The 21,405-nt window shown below is 44.2% G+C and overlaps 1 protein-coding gene across 1 annotated transcript in view; it reads right to left on the bottom strand.

Moving 5' to 3' along the window:
• DOCK2 (dedicator of cytokinesis 2) overlaps positions 1 to 21,405 on the bottom strand; it is an 816,002-nt gene that overhangs the window by 678,540 nt on the left and 116,057 nt on the right. Inside the window, exon 2 of the mRNA XM_063447503.1 lies at positions 20,843 to 20,926. Within this exon, the coding sequence (XP_063303573.1) occupies positions 20,843 to 20,926 (84 nt within the window). The remainder of the gene's footprint in view (positions 1 to 20,842; positions 20,927 to 21,405) is intronic.

Below are 21,405 nucleotides of genomic sequence, written 5' to 3'. Positions count from 1 at the left end.
CAATCCAGTTGCGTATCGTTTAGCTCTTCCTAATACCTTACGCATCCCGAACTCGTTTCACGTTTCATTGCTGAAACCACTCATATGTAACAGATTTTCCTCCACAATAGCCCCTCCTCGCCCCGTTCAGGTGGAGGGTCAGGAGGAGTATGAGGTTAACTCTATTATTGATTCTCGAATCTCCCGGGGGAGAGTACAATATCTGGTTGATTGGAAGGGATATGGTCCTGAGGAGAGGAGTTGGGTACCTCAGGAGGATGTTCATGCTCCCCGTCTCCGCAGGGCGTATCACTCTCGCTTCCCATCTCGTCCCGGTTCATTCCGCCCGGTGGGCGTATCTGAGAGGGGGGGTACTGTCAGGGTACCTGTGGTCTCTACCTCCGAAAGAGGTAGAGACTTAGCTGTTCCTCCATCCAGACGGTCTGATGGCTCCCTTCCCCGCGGTCTATCCGGTCATGCTAGGCCGGCCGCGAGGGAGTGACTGCCTTTTACAGCATCTAGGCAGGAAGTAGTCATCAGGACACTCCCCCGGAACAACCTGTCAGTCAATGGCTGCAGGACCAATCAGGACGCCTTGGAGGCGTGGTTACTGCTCTGAACAGGGTATTTAACAGAGCTTCTTTCATTAGCTCATTGCCCTGTCGTGGTTCTAGCTTGTTCTAGTCACTCAGTGCTTGTGTATTCTATTATCCCTTTTGGTTTTGACCCGGCTTGTTTACCTTACTCTGCTTATCTCTGTTACCCTTGATTCGGCTTGTCTCTCGCTTACCTGTCTTCTGTTACCCTCGACCTCGGCTTGTCTTTGACCATTCTATACTGTACTACTTACGTTAGTCCGGCCATTCTAAGGTCCGGTATACGTATCTGGCTACTGTTTGTACTCTGCGTGTTGGATCCCTGTCCCGATCCTGACACACTAACACGTAAAACAGAGGCATAACTAGAAACCACAGGGCCCCGGTGCGAAAACTGCCCTGGCCCCCTCCACCCATATATCTACCCTCCCCCCCCGTACATTGCCTCCCCACACATGAAGACAAACAGGTACACATGCAGCCACGCACATAGAGACACGCACATAGAGACACACATACATACAGACACACATAGACACACACACACAGACCTATACATACAAACACACATACAGACACAGACACATACATACAGACACACACACAAACACAGACATACAAACACACACACATACATACACACACACATACATAGAAACATTCATACAGACACATACACAAACACACACACATACATGCAAACAAACACACACATATACAAAATGTTTTAGTCACTTTCCCTGGGGTCAGCCTGATGGGAGTCAGAGTTCCCTTCTCTTCCTCCCACGTGGTTCCCGGTGTAAGCTGGAAGGAGTCTTCATGTGTGCGTTTCATCAAACAGAACATCCATGTTAAGTAAATAAACCACTACAAATATATACTGATCAGCCACAATATTAAAACCACCTGCCTTTTATTGTGTAGATCCCCTTTGTGCTGACAAAAGAGCTCTGATGCATTGAGTCATGGACTCCACAAGACCGCTGAACATGTCCTGTGGTATCTGGCAGCAGCAGATGTATGTCCTACAAGTTGCAAGGTGGGGACTCCATGGATCGGATTTGTTGTTCCAGCACATGCCACATATGCTCAGTCAGATTAAAATTTAGGGAATTTGAAGGCCAAGGCAACACCCTGAACTCTTTGTTCCTTAAACCATTTCTGAATATTTTTTGCAGTGTGGCAGGGTGCATTATCCTGCTGAAAGAGACCACTGCCATTATGGAACGCAATTGCCATGAAAAAATTGTCCATGGTCTCTAGGTAGGTTTGTATTTGTCAAACTAACATCCACATGAATGTCAGGACCCATGGCTTCCTAGCAGAAATTTGCCCAGAGCATAACACTGTCACTGCTAGCCTGCCTTCTTCCCATAGTGCATCCTGCTGCCATCCCTTCATCAGGTTGACAACACACACCCAGCCCAATCTTCTTCCATTACTCCATGGTCAAGTTATGATCCTCATGTCCCCACTAAAGATGCTTTCAGCGATGGACATCAGCAATGTGAGCAAGCAGCTCTTCTGTATGATAGGACCAGACAACCAAGCCTTAGCTCACCACTTGCATTAATGAGCCTTGGGCGCCCGTGACCCTGTCCATCCTAGCACCACTTTTGGGAGGTACTAACCACTGCATGCTGAGAAAACTCCACAAGACTTGCCGTTTTGGAGATGCTCTGCTCCAGTCATCTAGCCATCACTATTTGGCCCTTGTCAAGGTCTCTCAGATATTTTCACTTGCCCATTTCTTCTGCTTCCAACACAAGAAATTCAAGAACTGACTGTTCACTTACTGCCTTATTTATATATATATATATATATATATATACATACATATATATATATATATATATATATATATATTGTAACGGACCGTTTCAGCATAAAAGGGGAAAAATCCGTTTAGGCGATAATCCCTTTTAGATACACCAGCAGCTACCATAAGCACCAACTTCCCGAACTCCCAAACTGCACGAATTCACCAACTCTCGAACAGCAGACACACTAACCCTGGAAGCAGCCGAACAGGAAAAGCAATGTGAACAGCTTACACTCCTGGCAGTCGGCATTTCCCCCCAAGAAAGAGACACACTCCAGCTTCAGGGTTAAACAGCAACAACACTGATTTATTCACACACAGGCTTATATGAGATTCTCCCATGCAAGGGAGGGGTTTACAGTACACCAATCCAGTCTAAGGTACAACCCACACATCTCCTCCCTCCAACATATCTGTTAACACAATTAACAGGGACATATTTTTACCCAAGTTTTGGATGTACCCTAAATACTTGGGGTACATCCACAAATCCAATATCTCCAGATAGCCCTAGTCTGGGGGAACAACATACGTTAAAATCAGCCCATTCGGATAAACGGTTCGGGAGTTATGGGACTTTAAAGTATTGACCGACCGCATGGGTAAAGTATCCGAAAACAGTTCCATGCATTTTGGCCCTGCGGTCGGTCACAAACAAGGGAATGAAAACAGACGAATTGCCTGTGTTATAGAGACTAAGGGGGATTCGTATGAATCCCCTTGTTGGTGGGGTTCTTTCTACCGAACGGCGGGTCATTCGGTAGTTTCCATACGAATTTCTGGAAGTATGGAGGTCTCAGCGGTGTTTGCCTAGTTGAGTGTCCGATTTTAGTTCCAGACACTCGACGGCAAAACACCGCTGTTCGGTAGTTTAAGATGGCCGCCGCCACGTGTTAGTTTCCTGAATGGCGGCCACCCAGAGGACAAAGACCACACTGCACTGATTGCCAATTACCCGTTTGCAACATTGTTGCAAACGGTAATTGGAGGCACACTTAGTCCTGGGTGGTCTGGTTGTTCGGTAGTTTCCTCAATACAAGGAATGGAGTGATTCTACCGAACAATCAGATGAAGGCTGCATATATATATAACCCAGGTTAACTGCATACATAAATACATATACAATATACAGGCAGTACAATAGAATATGCTTCACAGTCTTAAAGGGACAGTAGTCCCAAAATGTCCATCGCTGATTTTAAAGGGCCAGTAGCAGCAATATAAATTACTACATGCCCAAATATAGTCTTTAAAGTGCAATATGTCCAGGGGCCATAGTCAGCGGGCAGGAGGCTAGCAACCAGGCTTCTCCAGTTCACAGTGGCGAAGTTGGTTTCGCCACATATATATATATATATATTTGTGTGAAGGGCTCATGATGGAATAGAGTAATAAGACCTTAATAAGTGTAGGATGGTATAAAAGTAGCAAGTCGGTTGTGGTGTGCCGGAACCGACGATGAGGTAGGCCTGTAAATAAAGAGGGCCCACCAAGAAGAAATGTAATAAAAAGGAGTTTGATAAAGAGGAGTGGGTGGGAGGGTGATGCAACGCTGACCTCGAAGGTATGGAGCCAGGTAAGGGGTGTCCCTTAAGTAGGGAAAGGGGTGTGTCATACGCCCCTCCACAAACACAGGCCAAAAGGCCTTACTACTTGTGTGAAGGGCTCATGATGATAGAGTAATAAGACCTTAATAAGTGTAGGATGGTATAAAAGTAGCAAGTCGGTTGTGGTGTGCCGGAACCGACGATGAGGTAGGCCTGTAAATAAAGAGAGCAAAAATAGAAATTTCAATATTTAATACAAACCACCAAGATACATACTTTTAACAAGACATGTTCTGAAAAGCATTCCTTACTTCTTGTACAGGGTTAGGAATGTATCGTGTGTAAGCGGATGATTTCCAGTGCCCCAGTGTCTTGATAACATGAACCGGTATGTTTACACTGGAGGCTGTGGAGGCCGCTCCTATGCGGAAGGAGTGGCCTGAGTAGTTAGCTGGCTTGAGCCCCAGCTGTGTTAGTAATGACCTGACGTGGGTCATGAAGGTGGTAGTAGTGAGTACTGAACCTCGTAGAACAAAAAGTGGTTGTGATGGCGGTGCCTTGTTATGTTCTGTATAAGAATCCAGTATTTGGACGGGGCACCATCTGTTGTGAGTTGGATAGTACTTAACCTCTACTGTTGGTGCATGTTGATTGTTTTTGGAATGAGGTAGTGTCAGGATATAATAGTCCATATGTTTGGTTAAGTGCGAATGGAGCAGGAGGTGAGTGGATTGTGTTGTATTGATGGCGGTAAATTCTCTAGGTCTCAAAAACCCATAAAAAGCCACATAAATTGCTGTTTTGATGACTAGAGTTGTGCTGATGGAAAAGGGTTTTAGATCTAGTAGTTGTGATAATTCTTTAAAGATATGAAAATCTATAGGAAGCCTCTGTGCTGTATGCAGGGGTTCGGATCTTTGTATACCCCTAAGGATGTTCTTAATTTGGTATGATGACATAAAACTTGAGTTGTTGGGTTGTAGCGTTAGCATGTGATGTTGGATGCCTGTTAGATATAGTTTGATTGTGTTGTAAGAAAGTTTGAGTTTGATGTGGCAAAAAGAGGCAAAACCTAAAAATGATATCATGATGAACAGTTGTAATATGTTGTGTTACAAAAGGAATCTTTTAAATAAAATGAAAGCTCTGTCATAGGTTTTCCGGGTATTTGTAGATAGAGCTAGTTGGGACAACGTTCTGCTATGTTGCATGATAGCGTCTAGTCCATTACTAGCTGATGGAACAGTGGAGTGGCCGTGGCTGTTGACGAAAGGCCTGGAATTTAAAACGAGACAAATTATCAGCTGCCTCGTTACATATACCAGGAATATGAACACAATGCAAGAAGAAATTATGACATGCTGCCAACCAAGTGAGTTTCCTCAGAAATCTCATGATAGTAAGGGATTTGGAGCGACCTTTGTTAATAATGTAACAGGTTGCTTGGTTGTCTGAGTAACACCTTACTGCTGAACCTGTCCATAGATGGCAGCCGCCACGATGGGATATATCTCAAAAAGAGCTGAGGTAGAGGAAAAACGCTCCAGGTCCTGAACCTCTGAAGGCCAGCTGCCCCAAAGCCATTTGTTCCCAAATATTGCTGCAAAACCTGTGGTAGACGCCGCGTCTGACCAAACAGTAGGAGAGGTGTCAGACAATTGAGGGAGGAACATGCTTTTACCATTTTACCATGAGTAGGTCTGCCGTAGCTTGGGTATCTAGAGATAATCTGTGTGCATCATGTAGAAACCGTGGGAACATGCTGAGGAGACGTGAGATGAAAGCACGGCCTTGAGGTATAATACGCATGGCAAAATTGAGTGACCCCAGTAAAGATTGTAATTCTTTGCGGTTACAAGTGCGTAGTTGTATGTAGAGATTGATGTTTGTCAGGATGTTTTCTACCTTAGTGCGTGGCAGGCTAGCTTGCATGTTGGCTGAGTCTAGCATGATGCCCAGGAATGTGATGATGGTATCTGGGCCTTCGGTCTTGGTAGGGGAGACTGGGACCCCCAACTGGTTGAATAGGCTGACGGTTTTTTTGAGGCTACTGGGAGGGGAAGAATTCTCCTCGACCAGTAGGAAATCGTCCAGATAATGTATGACTGTAGGGCATCTGGATATATTGAGTAGTAACCAGCATAGGGTTTCGGCAAATATGTCAAATATGGCTGGACTACTTTTAGAACCCAAAGTTTGGCGTGAGAAAAAGTAGTAGTTCCCTGCCCATTTGATGCCATGTAGGTGCCACAGTGTGGGGTGGATTGATAGTAGTTTGAAAGCATTCGTTATGTCGGTCTTACTGAGCCATGCACCAACTCCTGCCTGTATGATAGCCGTAATGGCGTGATCTATAGTGGAATAATGCAGGGAGAATTCCTCCGATGGTATTAGGGAGTTAAGGCTAGGAGTGGTAGAGGTGTGTGGTGCCGATAAATCGATAATAAGTCTCTGCTTGTTGGAAGATTTCCCTGTGACAACCCCGATAGGGTTTGTCCTCCATGTAGTGAAAGGAGGGGATTGAAAAGGTCCCAATAAGAAACCTTCTGTGACTTCTTTAGCTATGAGTGTGTCAACAGCTGTAGGGTTGTGTTGTGCGGATTGTAGATTTGGACATTCCAGGATTCCTGAAGGCATATGTATGATACCCGTGTGGAATCCTTCTGATAGACCAGAGATTATGAAATCTACTAAATGTGTAGATGGATGCTGTGACAGAAATGTCGCAAGTAGGGATATGTTTATAGACGTTAGGTATTGTTTAGGATACATTTTATTGGGACACATGATTTTAGCATGTGCCCTGAAACATTTTGAGCATATATGCAATAAACGACAACCGCTGTAATTACATGTTCCAACATTAAAGTTATTACATATCTGGGATTTGCCCAGAAACTTGATAGGCCTTCCCAGTTTATCTTTAGATATTTTCTCCATAGGACCAGTGGAGCTAGGTCCTTGCAAGTGGGTATGCTCGTTAGCAGTGGTGGGACAAAAATTTGCGGAATGAGACATGGAGGAGCAGTATGCACAAGCCGGCGTCCTTAAACCTGCAAAGTGTTTGCAGAAAATCACTGTGTCTATCTTGCTCCAGTTGGACCTTGTCCCGTACTGTGAGAAGGCGCCTGACACTTTTGCAGAAAAAGATCTATGTTAATCGTAGAATGCCGATCCACCATATTTATTGCCCAGGTCCACCAGCCTGTGCATATACATGTCAAATTCCTCACGCCTGTGTGGGTAAACGGCACATATGACATCCCGGTAGATGCCAAAGGCCAACACAAATTCCGGGATGGTGAGTTTCCTATTTAGGCGTGCATCCCTGGACTTGACCACCACAGAAATATCCTCATACGCATAAGTTTTATGCTCCACCACATCCTGGGAGGCAATTAGTAGTGAAGCTAAGTTGACATCTTTACCTTCCAGAATGTCTTTCTTAAGGTGCTCAGGTATCATATGGGCAGGGTTAACCTCCTGCTCGTCGGAGGTGGTGGCTGGAGAAACTAGTGGCAACTCGACCAGTGGCGGAGGGGTCGCAGTGGCTGACCCAGCCATGGTAAGGGCTGTGGTGACCGATTCCAGTTTCTCCAGCCTGGAGTTGACCTTGCCCATGGATAACATGAGGGATGTTAGCATGCCGTGTATATCTGTCGGGTTAGACTGGCTATTCCTTTCCCCTGCATCAGTGTTATCAGTTGAGGCATGCAATAATTTGTACAGTTCCGCTTTCCTGGCAGTAGCGGGGAAAGGAATATGTCGCCTCCTGAGTTCGCCGGTTATGCGAGGGATTGTCCATGACCTGAACGATGCCGGACTAGCCATGTCTTCTTCCGGTGATGGGGTATTTGGTCTAGCCGGAGTGCTCGGGAAGGAGAAATCCTCTACCCCTTCTTGAGACATACTAGATGAGAAAATATATCTTTAGTGTGTTGAACCCCAGGGGATGTACTGGCGGGCTAACTATACCGTTTAAGGCGAAAAATGAATCTTGTTCTTTGGTGACAGGTGAGGCCCTGCTAGTTGCCAAGTGGCTATGAGAGGCTCTATCTATGCGTTGGCGCGAGGGGATATTGAGGCCACCCATCGTAGTGGCAGGAATTCGTAGGCCTCTCGGTGACAATAAAAGAAAAACAGGGGAAGGGAGTGACAGGTGACGCCGTCTCTATACTTTGCGAGGCGGCTAACTCACGTGTGGCTCGAGGGGCGTTTGCCTCCGAAACGTTGAGGCGGGGTGTTGGCCTCGCGGACCGCTAAACTATAGGCAGTATGCCAAGAGGGGAGATACCTATTTGGGCCTATACCTCTGAATTGCCAGTACTCTATGTCCTATTTAGGGAGAACGTATGTGATACGTGAGCAGGTTTACGTACCTGATAGTATGTATACGTATATGAGATGCGTCAGGTATAGAAAACCTGGATAAACCTAAATGGGTAGAAATAGATATGATAGTATGAGAATTGGATCCTGTGATACCAATGTAGACTAGATATGCTGTAGTTGATTTTTAACCGTATGTGTTGTTGGGAAAATTTTTGAGCATGGTAGTAACCTGCCTGATTTGTTATGGAGTATAACCGTAACGCAGGGATTTACCCTGGTAGTGGGTGTGTATAATGTGTCTACATGGTGACAAAATTATAAATATATGGCCATGCTACTGTAGTATTCATGGTGCAGGGAGTGTCATGTGATTTATCCGTTATGGATTATATAAGCCTTGATGTAAAATGAAAGATGTGGGTGAGGTGGAATATGAAAATTGACCATTTGCAGAAAAAGTTGACGTATGAGTGGTTGAACCAAAAGTGTGATTCAACCCGAAAGTTTGTGATGTTGGGACCGTGTTCTTGTATACTCGATATATCGTTTGAGTACATGCAGAAAGGTCAGAAATTGTACGTGCCATGTAATCGTGTGTACATGGTTGTGACAACGTAATATACAGAAATACCTTAGAGAAAGCTTATCACATTATGTACTATACTTGCTATCTAAATTAATGTGAAACATGAACTATTATATAAAGTCAAAATACCATAAAACAGAATGAGATTTAAATAACCTATCCTATGGATTGTACATAAAACAGGTAAATAACCGACCTATGTCTATATATACATATACAGGCTGCATGCTGTATTCCAAGATATGAAAGGAATAGCGATGTGAATGACATGAGCAGAACTGTATGATACAGACATAGACGAAAGATATGGGTATGAGACATGCAGAAAACCGAAAGCCAGTCAGTTCGAATGAGTACGTATGATATGAGTCAGTGAAATGAAACGAAGTGGGTACTTGGTGAATGAGTACCATTCGTATAGAAACTAACGAAAGGATTTTTAGCCGAAAGTGTAGCTGGCCGTAAAGTGTTAGGCCGTAAAGTGTTAGGCCGTAAAGTAAGGCCCGTTTAACAGCGCGACGCCGTGGGAATGATCCAGGCGTCGAACTTACGATTTGGAAGTCACTAGGACGTAGTCTGTGACGAAGACCGGGTTTGTGAGGAGCTGGACGGGCGGAAAACCTGTAAGGAATCCTGGACACAGCTACACCAGACGAAAACCGCGGGTTTTTAGAAAAGCAAGATGGCGCCGCACGTGAACCGGAAGTGGATTCTCATGCAACGCTGACCTCGAAGGTATGGAGCCAGGTAAGGGGTGTCCCTTAAGTAGGAAAGGGGTGTGTCATACGCCCCTCCCACAAACACAGGCCAAAAGGCCTTACTACATGTATATATATCACCCTTTGACATGTGCCATGTTAACAATATAATCAATGCTACTTACTTTACCTGTCAGTGGTTGTAATGTTGTGATTTATCTATGTATGTGGATGGGCAACCAAGTTCATGTATATAAAAACAAAAAAATGTTTACTGATCAAGTTTCTAGAACTTTGGTCCAGAGGCAGGTATCTTGACCTAACCCTCTTGTAGCAGGGAAATGAACTGTTATCATATAGTATGCAGTTACTAAACATGAGGTAGAATAATTTAAAAATGCATCTCCTTCTGCCTGCAGCCAAACATTATGGGTCTGCTAGAATGTGACCCAATAGTTGACTGAAGCAATCATTGATCACTGCTGTGATTTGATATACTCTTCTCCCCAAATCACTCATTATTATTTGTGTTGCTAGTTGAAATGTCAGCTATGCCTCTCTATATGTTTAAAATACAAAACTGATGGTGTGTACACCTCATTTGTTCTAGAAAATTCTTTCACCAGAGAATGTTTCTTTCAGATAAAATACTTTCTTGGTGGGATAGTGACCTCTAGTGCTCACTTCTGGTGTAGATTAAGAACATTGCTAAGATAAACATCAGGTAGAAGTGACCCCTCATGCATACAACTTTCTTCTTTATTACATTATGATAGCGTTACTTGTTGATGTTTTTTAGTGGTGCACCTACTAAGTGTCTGCACAGTGCTGGTATCATGGACAGAAGCTAGCCCTTTCACAGCTACGTTGCAGTCCTTCCCAGTTGAGTGCATCCACTCACTGTTTGACATGTAGTATGATAAGCCACCATCAGTGGAACAACTGCCATCTTTGCCTTGATTTGCCTTTTGCAGAACAACCAACTTTTCTGACATCCATGCAAAAGTACATCACTTGAGGTTGCTATTGTATGCAATGGAGCCAGCTACCCATGTAAAAAACTGTACAACATTGGGATATTAGTGCAAGGGGTGGCAAAGTATTTTAGCAGATACTATCTTTATCAAGAGGATGGAGCCATTAAAGAGAAAAGGTACACTATACTGACCATGTTCATTAAAATAAATAAATTAAAAATTAAAGAACTAAAGTACAATAGAGCTATCATACAGGAACATAAGGACAATGCTCATGTGTTGACGCTAAGGATGGGAAGTCACTTAATGAAAGTGTGGTTATTTTGTAATATATTTATCTAATAAATCTATCATTGTTTGTTTTTTTTGTAATATAGTTATCTAGTAAATCTATTATTGCCAATTAATAAAAAGCATCGCTTGCAAAGCTGTTTATTACCAAGTCATCAAAACAACTTGGTATCCAGGCCTAGAAAACACAAATATATACAGTGCACAACATACAAACTATGTATACTTTATCAACTATACAACAATCAGCTAGATGCAAATAATTATATATATAATTATAAGGAAAGCTTGTCATTACAATATTCTGTTAGTCCAATAAAAAAGGTATTGCGGCATGAACACAGCTGAACTTCTAACTTCTCTGTAACTTCAACACTTTGGCGGGAGTCGAACGGCGTTCGACAATACGAATGCCACATTAACATTGCATATTTGCACGATCGGCCTGTTCGTGCATTTGAACGGTATTTGAACTGTGGTGAATGGATCGGCCGCACAGCCAAACTCTATGGAACTGTTTTGGGCAGGAAAGCCATGCTTGCGGTCAGTTAAATGGGACTTCCAGCTATCTCCCGAACCACTGAACCGATTCACATGATTTTTAAGTATGTTGGTTCCCTAATTATGCTGGTTCAGAAACCGTTATTGGAATTGCATGTATAATTTTGAAGTTATAAAAGTTGTGTAAAAAGTATATTTTTCGCTTGGAGATAATTGAGCTGATACAGTAATTAACTCAATTATCTCCTAAGCAGAGGGGAGGAATTTACTGTAATGAATGGGAGTGTTTAACTGTGTAACTGTAAATGATTGGTTGTTGAGTTTGCATTTTCAGTGCCCAACAAGCTCCATGTGGGTGGTAACCTTGTGGGGAAATGTGTATATAAGAAGCGATAACACCTCAGTGCATTCTGTTCCTGCTTAAACGTCAATACGTAGCCTTGTCTGTGCTATATTCACACTGGTGATTGCTATACTTTGTATACTCCCCTGAGCTCTAATCACTTAGCTCTTTAAAGAGCTGTTCGTGATACACTCTCCTGGAGGAGAGGTCTTTCCCACATGGTCCTGGAGGACAGAGGTTGATCCAGGGTGGAAGGAAGACGGCGAGACTCCAGTTAAGCTACGGTGGTTGTGCAGTCTGCGGTGGTTGTGGTGTCCAGTGCGGTGCTTATGGTCCTCGGCATCAGCTAGGTAGTGTACGTCAACGGAGGTGCCCAGTCGGGGTGCCAGGTGATCCGTTACAGTATGTATGTGGTAGTGTATATGCATACATCCAAGCAGTCAAACACAACATACAAGCACACTCCTGCAATCTAACTCAAATATTACATACATACACCCCTGCATTTAAACAAAAAAAATATACAAATACACCCCTTCACTTAAACACAAATACTTCACACAAATGTACATCCACATTTATAGTGAACATTACATTCAGACACTCCCCTACAATCAAACATTACAAACATTACATACAAACACACCCCTGTATTAAAAGACAATAACTATATACAAGCACCCCTTCAAACACCAACATTGTACATTACACTATACACTTCAAACCTCTACCCACCCTCCCTTCTCTTTCCCATCATTTGAAATTTTTTCTCTTTGCCTTTTCAAACCATCTCTGCTAACATTGTCGTTATTTATCGCCACCTAGTTCCCCTCTTCTCTTCCTTAAACACTTTGCTGCCTGGCTACCCTACTTACTCTCTTTTATTATTCCATCTCTAATTCTCAGAGACTTCAATATTCCCATTAACCCACCTTTATAGATTCTTATCGATCTCATACAGCGCAGCCCTTGCCCTCGCTAAACAGTCATACTTTTCTTCTCTCATTAGTTCATGTTCCCTGAATAGAGATGTCGCGAACATAACATTTTCCGTTCGCGATCGGCGAACGCAAACTTCCTCAAATGTTCGCGAACTGGCGAACCGTGCGAACCGCCATAGACTTCAATAGGCAGGCGAATTTTAAAACCCACAGAGACTCTTTCTGGCCACAATAGTGATGAAAAAGTTGTTTCAAGGGGACTAACACCTGGACTGTGGCATGCCGGAGGGGGATCCATGGCAAAACTCCCATGGAAAATTACATAGTTGATGCAGAGTCTGGTTTTAATCCATAAAGGGCATAAATCACCTAACATTCCTAAATTGTTTGGAATAACGTGCTTTAAAACATCAGGTATGATGTTGTATCGATCAGGAAGTGTAAGGGTTATGCCCGCTTCACAGTGACAGACCAAACTCCCCGTTTAACGCACTGCAAACAACCGCAAACAGTCCATTTGCACAACCGCAAACTCCCCATTTGCACAAGGTTGGATACCAAGCTAGTCATGTCCCGTTCCTTGTCCTCCCTGATGTCATTGAAGGTCTCTTCCTGCACCCAGCCACGTACAACACCAAGGGTCCCCGAAAGGTGACAACAAGCTCCTTGGGACGCCTGCTGTGTTTGGTATTCCACTTCCTCAAAGCCACCTTCCTCCTCTGACTCCTCTTCTTCAGACTCCTCTCTCTGCGTTGCCTCTCTCTGCGTTATTATAAGGTGTGTTAAGTAGTACTATTCCTATCAGTTGGTCCTCCTACTACAAATTTGGGGCACTGCGCGTGTAATCTAATGTGTCACCAGATAGGAGTGGTGTGTTAAGTAGTCCCCCTCATCAGGCCTTTTGTAGCCCACTGGCAGTCCCTTCGGGATCCATCCCTCATTCATCTTAATAAAGGTGAGGTAATCTAGACTTTTTTGACCTAGGCGACTTCTCTTCTCAGGACACTTGAAGCGGGGCAGGCCAGAAGTTCAATCGCAAATTGGGATAGCTCAGGCCACAGGTCCAGCTTGCACACCCACTAGTCAAGGGGTTCATCGCTCTTCAGAGTGTCGATATCTGCAGTTAAGGCAAGGTAGTCTGCTACCTGTCGGTCGAGTCGTTCTCTGAGGGTGGACCCCGAAGGGCTGTGGCGATGCGTAGGACTTAAAAAGCTCTGCATGTCCTCCATCAACAACACGTCTGTAAAGCGTCCTATCCTTGCCGGCGTGGTCGTGGGAGGAGGAGGATTACTTTCACCTCTTCCCCTGTTAGATTCCCGTTGTGCTGTGACATCACCCTTATACGCTTTGTAAAGCATACTTTTTAATTTATTTTGGAACTGCTGCATCCTTTCCGACTTGCGGTAATTTGGTAACATTTCAGGCACTTTCTGCTTATACTCTTCCTCTTCCTCTTCACGCTCATCTTCGGCCTGATCCAGCACTCTTCACAGGGCACGCTCCAGGAAGAAATCAAATGGTATGATGTCGCTGATGGTGCCTTCGGTGTGAGTGACTAGGTTTGTCACCTCCTCAAAAGGACGCAGGAGCCTACAGGCATTGCGCATGAGCGTCCAGTAACGTGGCAAAAAAATTCCCAGCTCCACAGAGGCTGTCCTAGCACCCCAGTCATACAAATATTCGTTAACGGCTTTTTCTTGTTGGAGCAGGCGGTCGAACATTAGGAGTGTTGAATTCCAACGTGTCGGGCTGTCGCAAATCAAGCGCCTCACTGGCATCTTGTTTCGCCGCTGGATATCTGAAAAGTGCGCCATGGCCGTGTAGGAACGCCTGAAATGGCCACACAACTTCCTGGTCTGCTTTAGGACGTCCAGTAAGCCTGGGTACTTAAGCACAAAGCGTTGTACGATCAGATTACACACATGTGCCATGCACGGCACATGTGTCAACTTGCCCAAATTCAATGCCGCCAACAAATTTCTTCCGTTGTCACAAACCACTTGGCCGATCTCCAGTTGGTGCTGAGTCAGCCACTGATCCACCTGTGCGTTCAGGGCGGACAGGAGTGCTGGTCCGGTGTGACTCTCTGCTTTCAGGCAAGTCAACCCCAAGACGGCATGACACTGCCGTATCCGGGATGTGGAATAGTACCTGGGGAGCTGGGGGTGTGCCGCTGATGTGGAGAAAGACGCAGCAGCAGAAGAGGACTCAGCCGAGGAGGTTATGGAAGAGGATGGAGTAGGAGGAGTAGAGGAGGTGGCAGCAGGCCTGCCTGCAAGACGTGGCGGTGTCACCAACTCCTCTGCAGAGCCACGCATTCCATGCTTGGCAGCCGTCAGCAGGTTTACCCAATGCGCAGTGTAGGTGATATACCTGCCCTGACCATGCTTTGCAGACCAGGTATCAGTGGTCAGATGGACCCTTGCCCCAACACTGTGTGCCAGATATGCCATTACTTCCTTGTGCACAATCGAGTACAGGTTGGGGATTGCCTTTTGTGCAAAGAAATTTCGGCCGGGTACCTTCCACTGCGGTGTCCCAATAGCTAAAAATGTTTTGAACGCCTCAGACTCCACCAGCTTGTGTGGTAATAGCTGGCGGGCTAAGAGTTCAGTCAAGCCAGCTGTCAGACGCCGGGCAAGGGGGTGACTTTGTGACATTGGCTTCTTACGCTCAAACATGTCCTTGACAGACACCTGACTGTGGGCAGATGAGCAGGAGCTGATCAAGGCGAGAGACAGAGTGGCGGATGGTTGAGAGGGGGCAAGGAGGACAGCAGTGGTTGACGTGGCTGAAGATGCTGGACCAGGAGGAGGATGGCGGCTTTGAGTTTGTGTGCTGCTTGTACTCATGTGTTGATCCCATAGGCGTTTGTGATGTGCGATCATGTGCCTTCTCAAAGCAGTTGTACCTAGGTGGGTGTAGGACTTCCCACGACTCAGTTTCTGCAAATGGCATCGCTGTTGTCAGAGGCAGACACACAAAAAAAAAGCCACACTGCTGAGCTCTGCAAAGACGGCATTCTGGTGGTGGCAACAGCATGCGTTGATTGGCGTGCTGTCTGGCTGAGGCTGGGTGCCGATGCATGCTGTCTGACTGTGCCACTAGCTCCTTGCGACGACCTCCCCCTGCTTCCAACTCGTCTCCTCCTCCTCCTCTCTGTCTCCCCATCTGAACTTCCCCCCTGTTCTTCTTCTGTTCTAGCGGGCACCCACGTGACATCCACCGGCGCATCGCCATCATCAACCGCTTCATTTGTATCTGACAACTCAGCAAAGGAAGCAGCAGCGGGTTCAACATCATCATCATCACACCGTACGTCCATGTGTGTAATGCTGCCTGACTGAGACATATCCCTGTAATCTACATCCTCTGGCAATAATGCTTGCGCATCACTCATTTCTACCAACTGATGTGTAAATAACTCCTCTGACATACCAAGTGAAGCGGCTGTGGTGCTAGTGTTGGTGGTGGTGGCAGGCGGGCGAGTGGTAACTTGAGAGGTGCTAAGCTGGAGGAGGATGGTGCGTCAAGGTTCCGAGCGGAAGCTGTAGAAGATTAGTGTCCTGTGTTAGCCAGTCAACTATGTCCTCAGAACTTTTCGAGTTCAGGGTACGTGGCCTCTGAACACTGGGCATTATTCTAGGGCCAAAGGGAATCACAGCACCATGACCACTACGGCCTGCCTCTCCCTGTCATTTTTTTTTCGATTAGTGGTACTATGCATGCAAGCTACTGTGACAACAGATATGAGTGGCACTGTGCAGTGGCAGAAGTTGGCAGAGAAGACGCTGTAGGCCTGACACACACGCTTGCAGACAACTAACTGCTATTCAATCTATTACAGTCAAAATTTTATTTTTTTTAAAATGTACACTACTTTTACACCAGATATGAGTTGCACTGGTGTGACACTGTGCCCTGGCAGGCCCTGAAACGCACACGTGTGAAGGAAACTGACTGCTATTATATTACAGTCCAAAAAGTTTTTTTTTTGTTAAATGCAAGCTATTGTGACACCAGATATGAGTGGTGGCACTGGGCAAATGGGCACAGTATACGCTGTGAGTCTGACACACACGCTGGCAGACAACTAACTGCTATTCAATCAATTACAGTCAAAAATGTTTTTATTTTTTTTTTTATGTACACTACTGTTACACCAGATATGAGTTGCACTGGTGTGACACTGTGCCCTGGCAGGCACTGAAACGCACACGTGTGAAGGAAACTGACTGCTATTATATTACAGTACAAAAAGTTTTTGTTTTTTTTTAAATGCAAGCTATTGTGACACTAGTGAGTGAGTGGTGGCACTGGGCAGGCCCTGAAACGCACACGTGTGAAGGAAACTGACTGCTATTATGTTACAGTCAAAAAAGTGTTGTTGTTTTTTAAAATGCAAGCTATTGTGACACCAGTGAGTGCGTGGTGGCACTGGGCAGGTCCTGAAACGCACACGTGTGAAGGAAACTGACTGCTTTTATTTCACAGTCAAAAAAGTGTTGCTTTTTTTAAATGCAAGCTATTGTGACACCAGTGAGTGCATGGTGGCACTGGGCAGGCCCTGAAACGCACACGTGTGAAGGAAACTGACCGCTATTATATTACAGTCAAAAAAGTTTTTTTGTTTTTTTTAAATGCACGCTATTGTGACACCAGTGAGTGAGTGGTGGCACTGGGCAGGCCCTGAAACACACACGTTTGAAGGAAACTGACTGCTATTATATTACAGTCAAAAAAGTGTTGTTTTTTTTAAATGCAAGCTATTGTGACACCAGTGAGTGAGTGGTGGCACTGCGCAGGCCCTCAAATGCACACGTGTGAAGGAAACTGACTGCTATTATATTACAGTCAAAAAAAGTTTTGTTTTATTTAAATTCAAGCTACTGTGACACCAGTGAGTGAGTGGTGGCACTGGGCAAGTGGGCACAGTATACGCTGTGAGCCTGACACACACTCTGGCAGACAACTAACTGCTATTCAATCTATTACAGTCAAAATTGTATTTTTTTTTTTAAAATGTACACAACTGTTACACCAGATATGAGTTGCACTGGTGTGACAGTGTGCCCTGGCAGGACCTGAAACGCACACGTGTGAAGGAAACTGACTGCTAGAATATTACAGTCAAAAAAGTGTTTGTTTGTTTTTAAATGCAAGCTATTGTGACACCAGTGAGTGAGTGGTGGCACTGGGCAGGCCCTGAAACGCACACGTGTGAAGGAAACTGACTGCTATTATATTACAGTCAAAAAAGTGTTGTTTTTTTAAATGCAAGCTATTGTGACACCAGTGAGTGAGTGGTGGCACTGGGCAAGTGGGCACAGTATACGCTGTGAGCCTGACACACACGCTGGCAGGCAGGCAACTGCAATTAGATTACACAGGAAAAAAAAAGAGCAGACTGATTTTCTAGCCCCAAAAAGGGCTTTTTTGGGTGCTGTCCTTACAGCAGAGATCATATGAGTCCTTCAGGACTGTAGTGGACACTGAATACACTAGCCTAGCTATCAATTTCCTTATTAAATAAGCAGCAGCTACACTGTCCCTCCTCTCACTAAGAATGCAGCTTCAGAATGAATCTAAAATGGATGCTGTCCAGGAGGTGGGAGGGTCTTGGAGGGAGGGTGTGCTGCTGATTGGCTGGAATGTGTCTGCTGACTGTGAGGTACAGGGTCAAAGTTTCCTCAATGATGACGAATAGGGGGCGGACCGAATATTGCATATGTTCACCCGCCGTGGCGAATGCGAACAAGCTATGTTCGCCAGGAACTATTCGCCAGCGAACCGTTCGGGACATCACTACACAAACTATTGGCAAACAGCAAGCTCTTACCAAGCCTGTGTCCCCCTATTGCCAAACTGAACACTAGAGAGAGAGGGGCTTGGTAAGAGCTTCCTGTTTGGAATTAAAAATAAAACACCTAAAGGTCAGACTGTGAACAACAAGATTCTCTGGTCTGTTTATACAAGGATTGAACTGTTTGGCCTAAATTCAAAGCCTTATTCCTGGAGGAAACCATGCACCGCTCATCATCTGAGCAATACCAACCCAACAGTGATGCATGGTCAGGGACACTTTTAATATCGATTGGATCCTAGACAAGCATTTGACACAGGGGGTGTCCTGGCCCGCCTATTCGCTGGCATGCAATCACACCACCAATATTACCATGTCGGAACTAAAGTAGAGAGGACCCTTTGCATGAATTTTTTTGTACCCCGCTATTGCAATGGTGGCTAAAATGTAGATTCCAATCTGTCAAGCAACTCCAACAATGCTTTGACAGCTGGGACTCTTTCATGCTCACTACACACCAGATCACTGGAACACACACACTCACTACAGACACACACACACACTTACTACACCCACTTACTACAGACACAGTATTTAAACCTCACCTGGCACTGAAAGCTGTGGGCGATGTCATTTTCTCTGGGAGGCCATTTTCAGGCCTCTTTCTGCAGCAAGGTCCGCTGCTTGAGTGCGGGAGGTGAAGCTTACGTGCAGAGGTGGGGCTTCTGAACGGGGCAGAGCTTCCATGCTGGACCGAGGCATAAGTGCTAAGTAAGGTGCTGGGAATCAGGAAGGGAGACTCAGTGCTCCCTTCGATTGTCAGCAGCGTAATGCGGTCCCCAGCACCTGCCTCCTGAATTCCCTCAGACTAATGGAAGCTGTCACAGTCCGAGGGATATTTTTTGCCGCCCCCTTGAAAGTGCCGCCCGTGGCAAATGCCTTGTTTGCCTTGCACTAAATATAGCACTGGGGATATGATAGAAACATTTAAATTCATAAATGGGATCAACACAGTAAATGAGGAGACTATATTTAAAAGAAGAAAAACTACCAGAACAAGAGATTTAAAAATAATATCAGGAAGTATTACTTTACTGAGAGGGTAGTGGATCATGGAATAGCCTTCCAGCTGAAGTGGTAGAGGTTAACACAGTGAAGGAGTTTAAGCATGCGTGGGATAGGCATTAGGCTATCCTAGATATAAGATAAGGCGAAGGACTAATGAAAGTATTTAGAAAATTAGGCAGACTAGATGGGTCGAATGGTTCTTAACTGCTGTCACATTCTGTTTCTATGTTTCTATGTTTCATATAATTCTCCATATTATTGAGGCCCTTCAAATGAAGATATTCTTTAATTTCTGCTGTCTAACTTGAAAACTGTCGTAGATGCAAAACTCTGGAACTTCTATAGAGGCAGCTATGGCCCTCATGTATGCTAATGCTTTCATATACAAGTGCAAAAGGAAATAAATCTTGGAACAATATACAGGCTCAAAAGTGGGATATTTTCACTATATCGATGACATGTTTAGGTCAGGTGGAGAGGAGCAAGCACAACAATGTGTCGATTATATTAACAACTTGCTCACTCCTATCAAGGGCACATAACAAATTAATCAAACTTTCATCCAACATATGGATGTGAAAATGTGTTTATCTAATGGACAATTGGAGTATAGCTTATATTCCAAACCAACTAATCACAATGCTATCTTGCACTCTTCCAGTGCCTATCATAAAAATCTGAAGTGGTCCCTCCCTGTCTCACAATTTGCTAGTGCTGAAGAATAACTCCTAAGCTGAACAAAGCAGAAAGCTTCCTGAAATGATGTACAATACATTCTTCTCACAAAGCTACAATCAACACGGCTTAAATGCGGCAATTAACCACCAGGATAAGTGATTGGTTGAAAACTAATAAAACTTCCACAACAAAGTTTACACCTCACAATGGCAACAACAGTTGCCAGGTGCATGATCACGTCAGGGTGTAGTTTGGTTCTTCTAGTGCGATACTTTGGCGCTACACGTGGATAATAAGAAGAGTATTTTGTCTCTAAATAGCCTATTTCTTGATTTATAAGTCTTAAATGTCCTGATGAAAGTTCAAATTATGAACTGAAACATCAACCCTTATGGAGTAAAAACATAATAATTATATTTAGAATTTAAAGACCCAGAGTGCCAGTATGAATTGGACTTAGATGTTACTGAGCACTGGGCATTTAATATATAAAAAAAAAATTTTTTTCACCCCTCATCATTCTTGGGTCCTCTACCAGTGTCCTGGGAGTTTGAGAGTTCTGCGCAGATCACTGTCCAGAAGAGTGCAGTTCTAGGAACAGCTAAGGGGTGTGTGTGTGTGTCACAGTTAGAATTAACTGGTATGGCTGGGATAGCTAGAATTAGCTGGGATATTCTTACCTTCACAAGACTCCGATATATGAACCACATCTCCAATCTGGAGTGAAATGTGTGGAGATGTATTGCTCTTGAAGTTACAAATTGCTGGAAAAAAAAGAAAACAAACAAAATTAATACGATTTTTTTTGTTCATAGAGCAAACATATTTAAACACTGTTTTGTTGTTCAAAAAAGTGTACCTTATAATATCCAGAAAATTAGCCAACACTGCCATCTCAAGGATCTTTGACATATTGCTACATGTTTGATCTGAATAGCAATAACAATATATAATACTATATGCACAGTTTGCAAACTCAGGTACTCTGGACAAAAAGTTTCATTTTTCAACTAACAAGCAAAAGATTTTAAAAGGTGAGTAACACTTGTTTGTAATTATAATTTATATGTTTTAATAAAACATTTCAAATGATCTACAACTTGTGTTAAAGCGGATGTCACTTTTCGGTATTTCATAAAGATATATTTTTGCATTGGAATATTAATGAAATCCAAAGATGCCATAAAACAAAGTAAGGAGTACTTTGTCTTATGGAAAAAGCCTGAGGCTAACAAATGTTGGA

The sequence above is a fragment of the Pelobates fuscus genome, chromosome 3 (genome assembly GCF_036172605.1).
Source record: "Pelobates fuscus isolate aPelFus1 chromosome 3, aPelFus1.pri, whole genome shotgun sequence".
In the NCBI taxonomy this organism is placed as follows: domain Eukaryota; kingdom Metazoa; phylum Chordata; class Amphibia; order Anura; family Pelobatidae; genus Pelobates; species Pelobates fuscus.
This window is presented reverse-complemented; position numbering and strand designations above follow the sequence as displayed.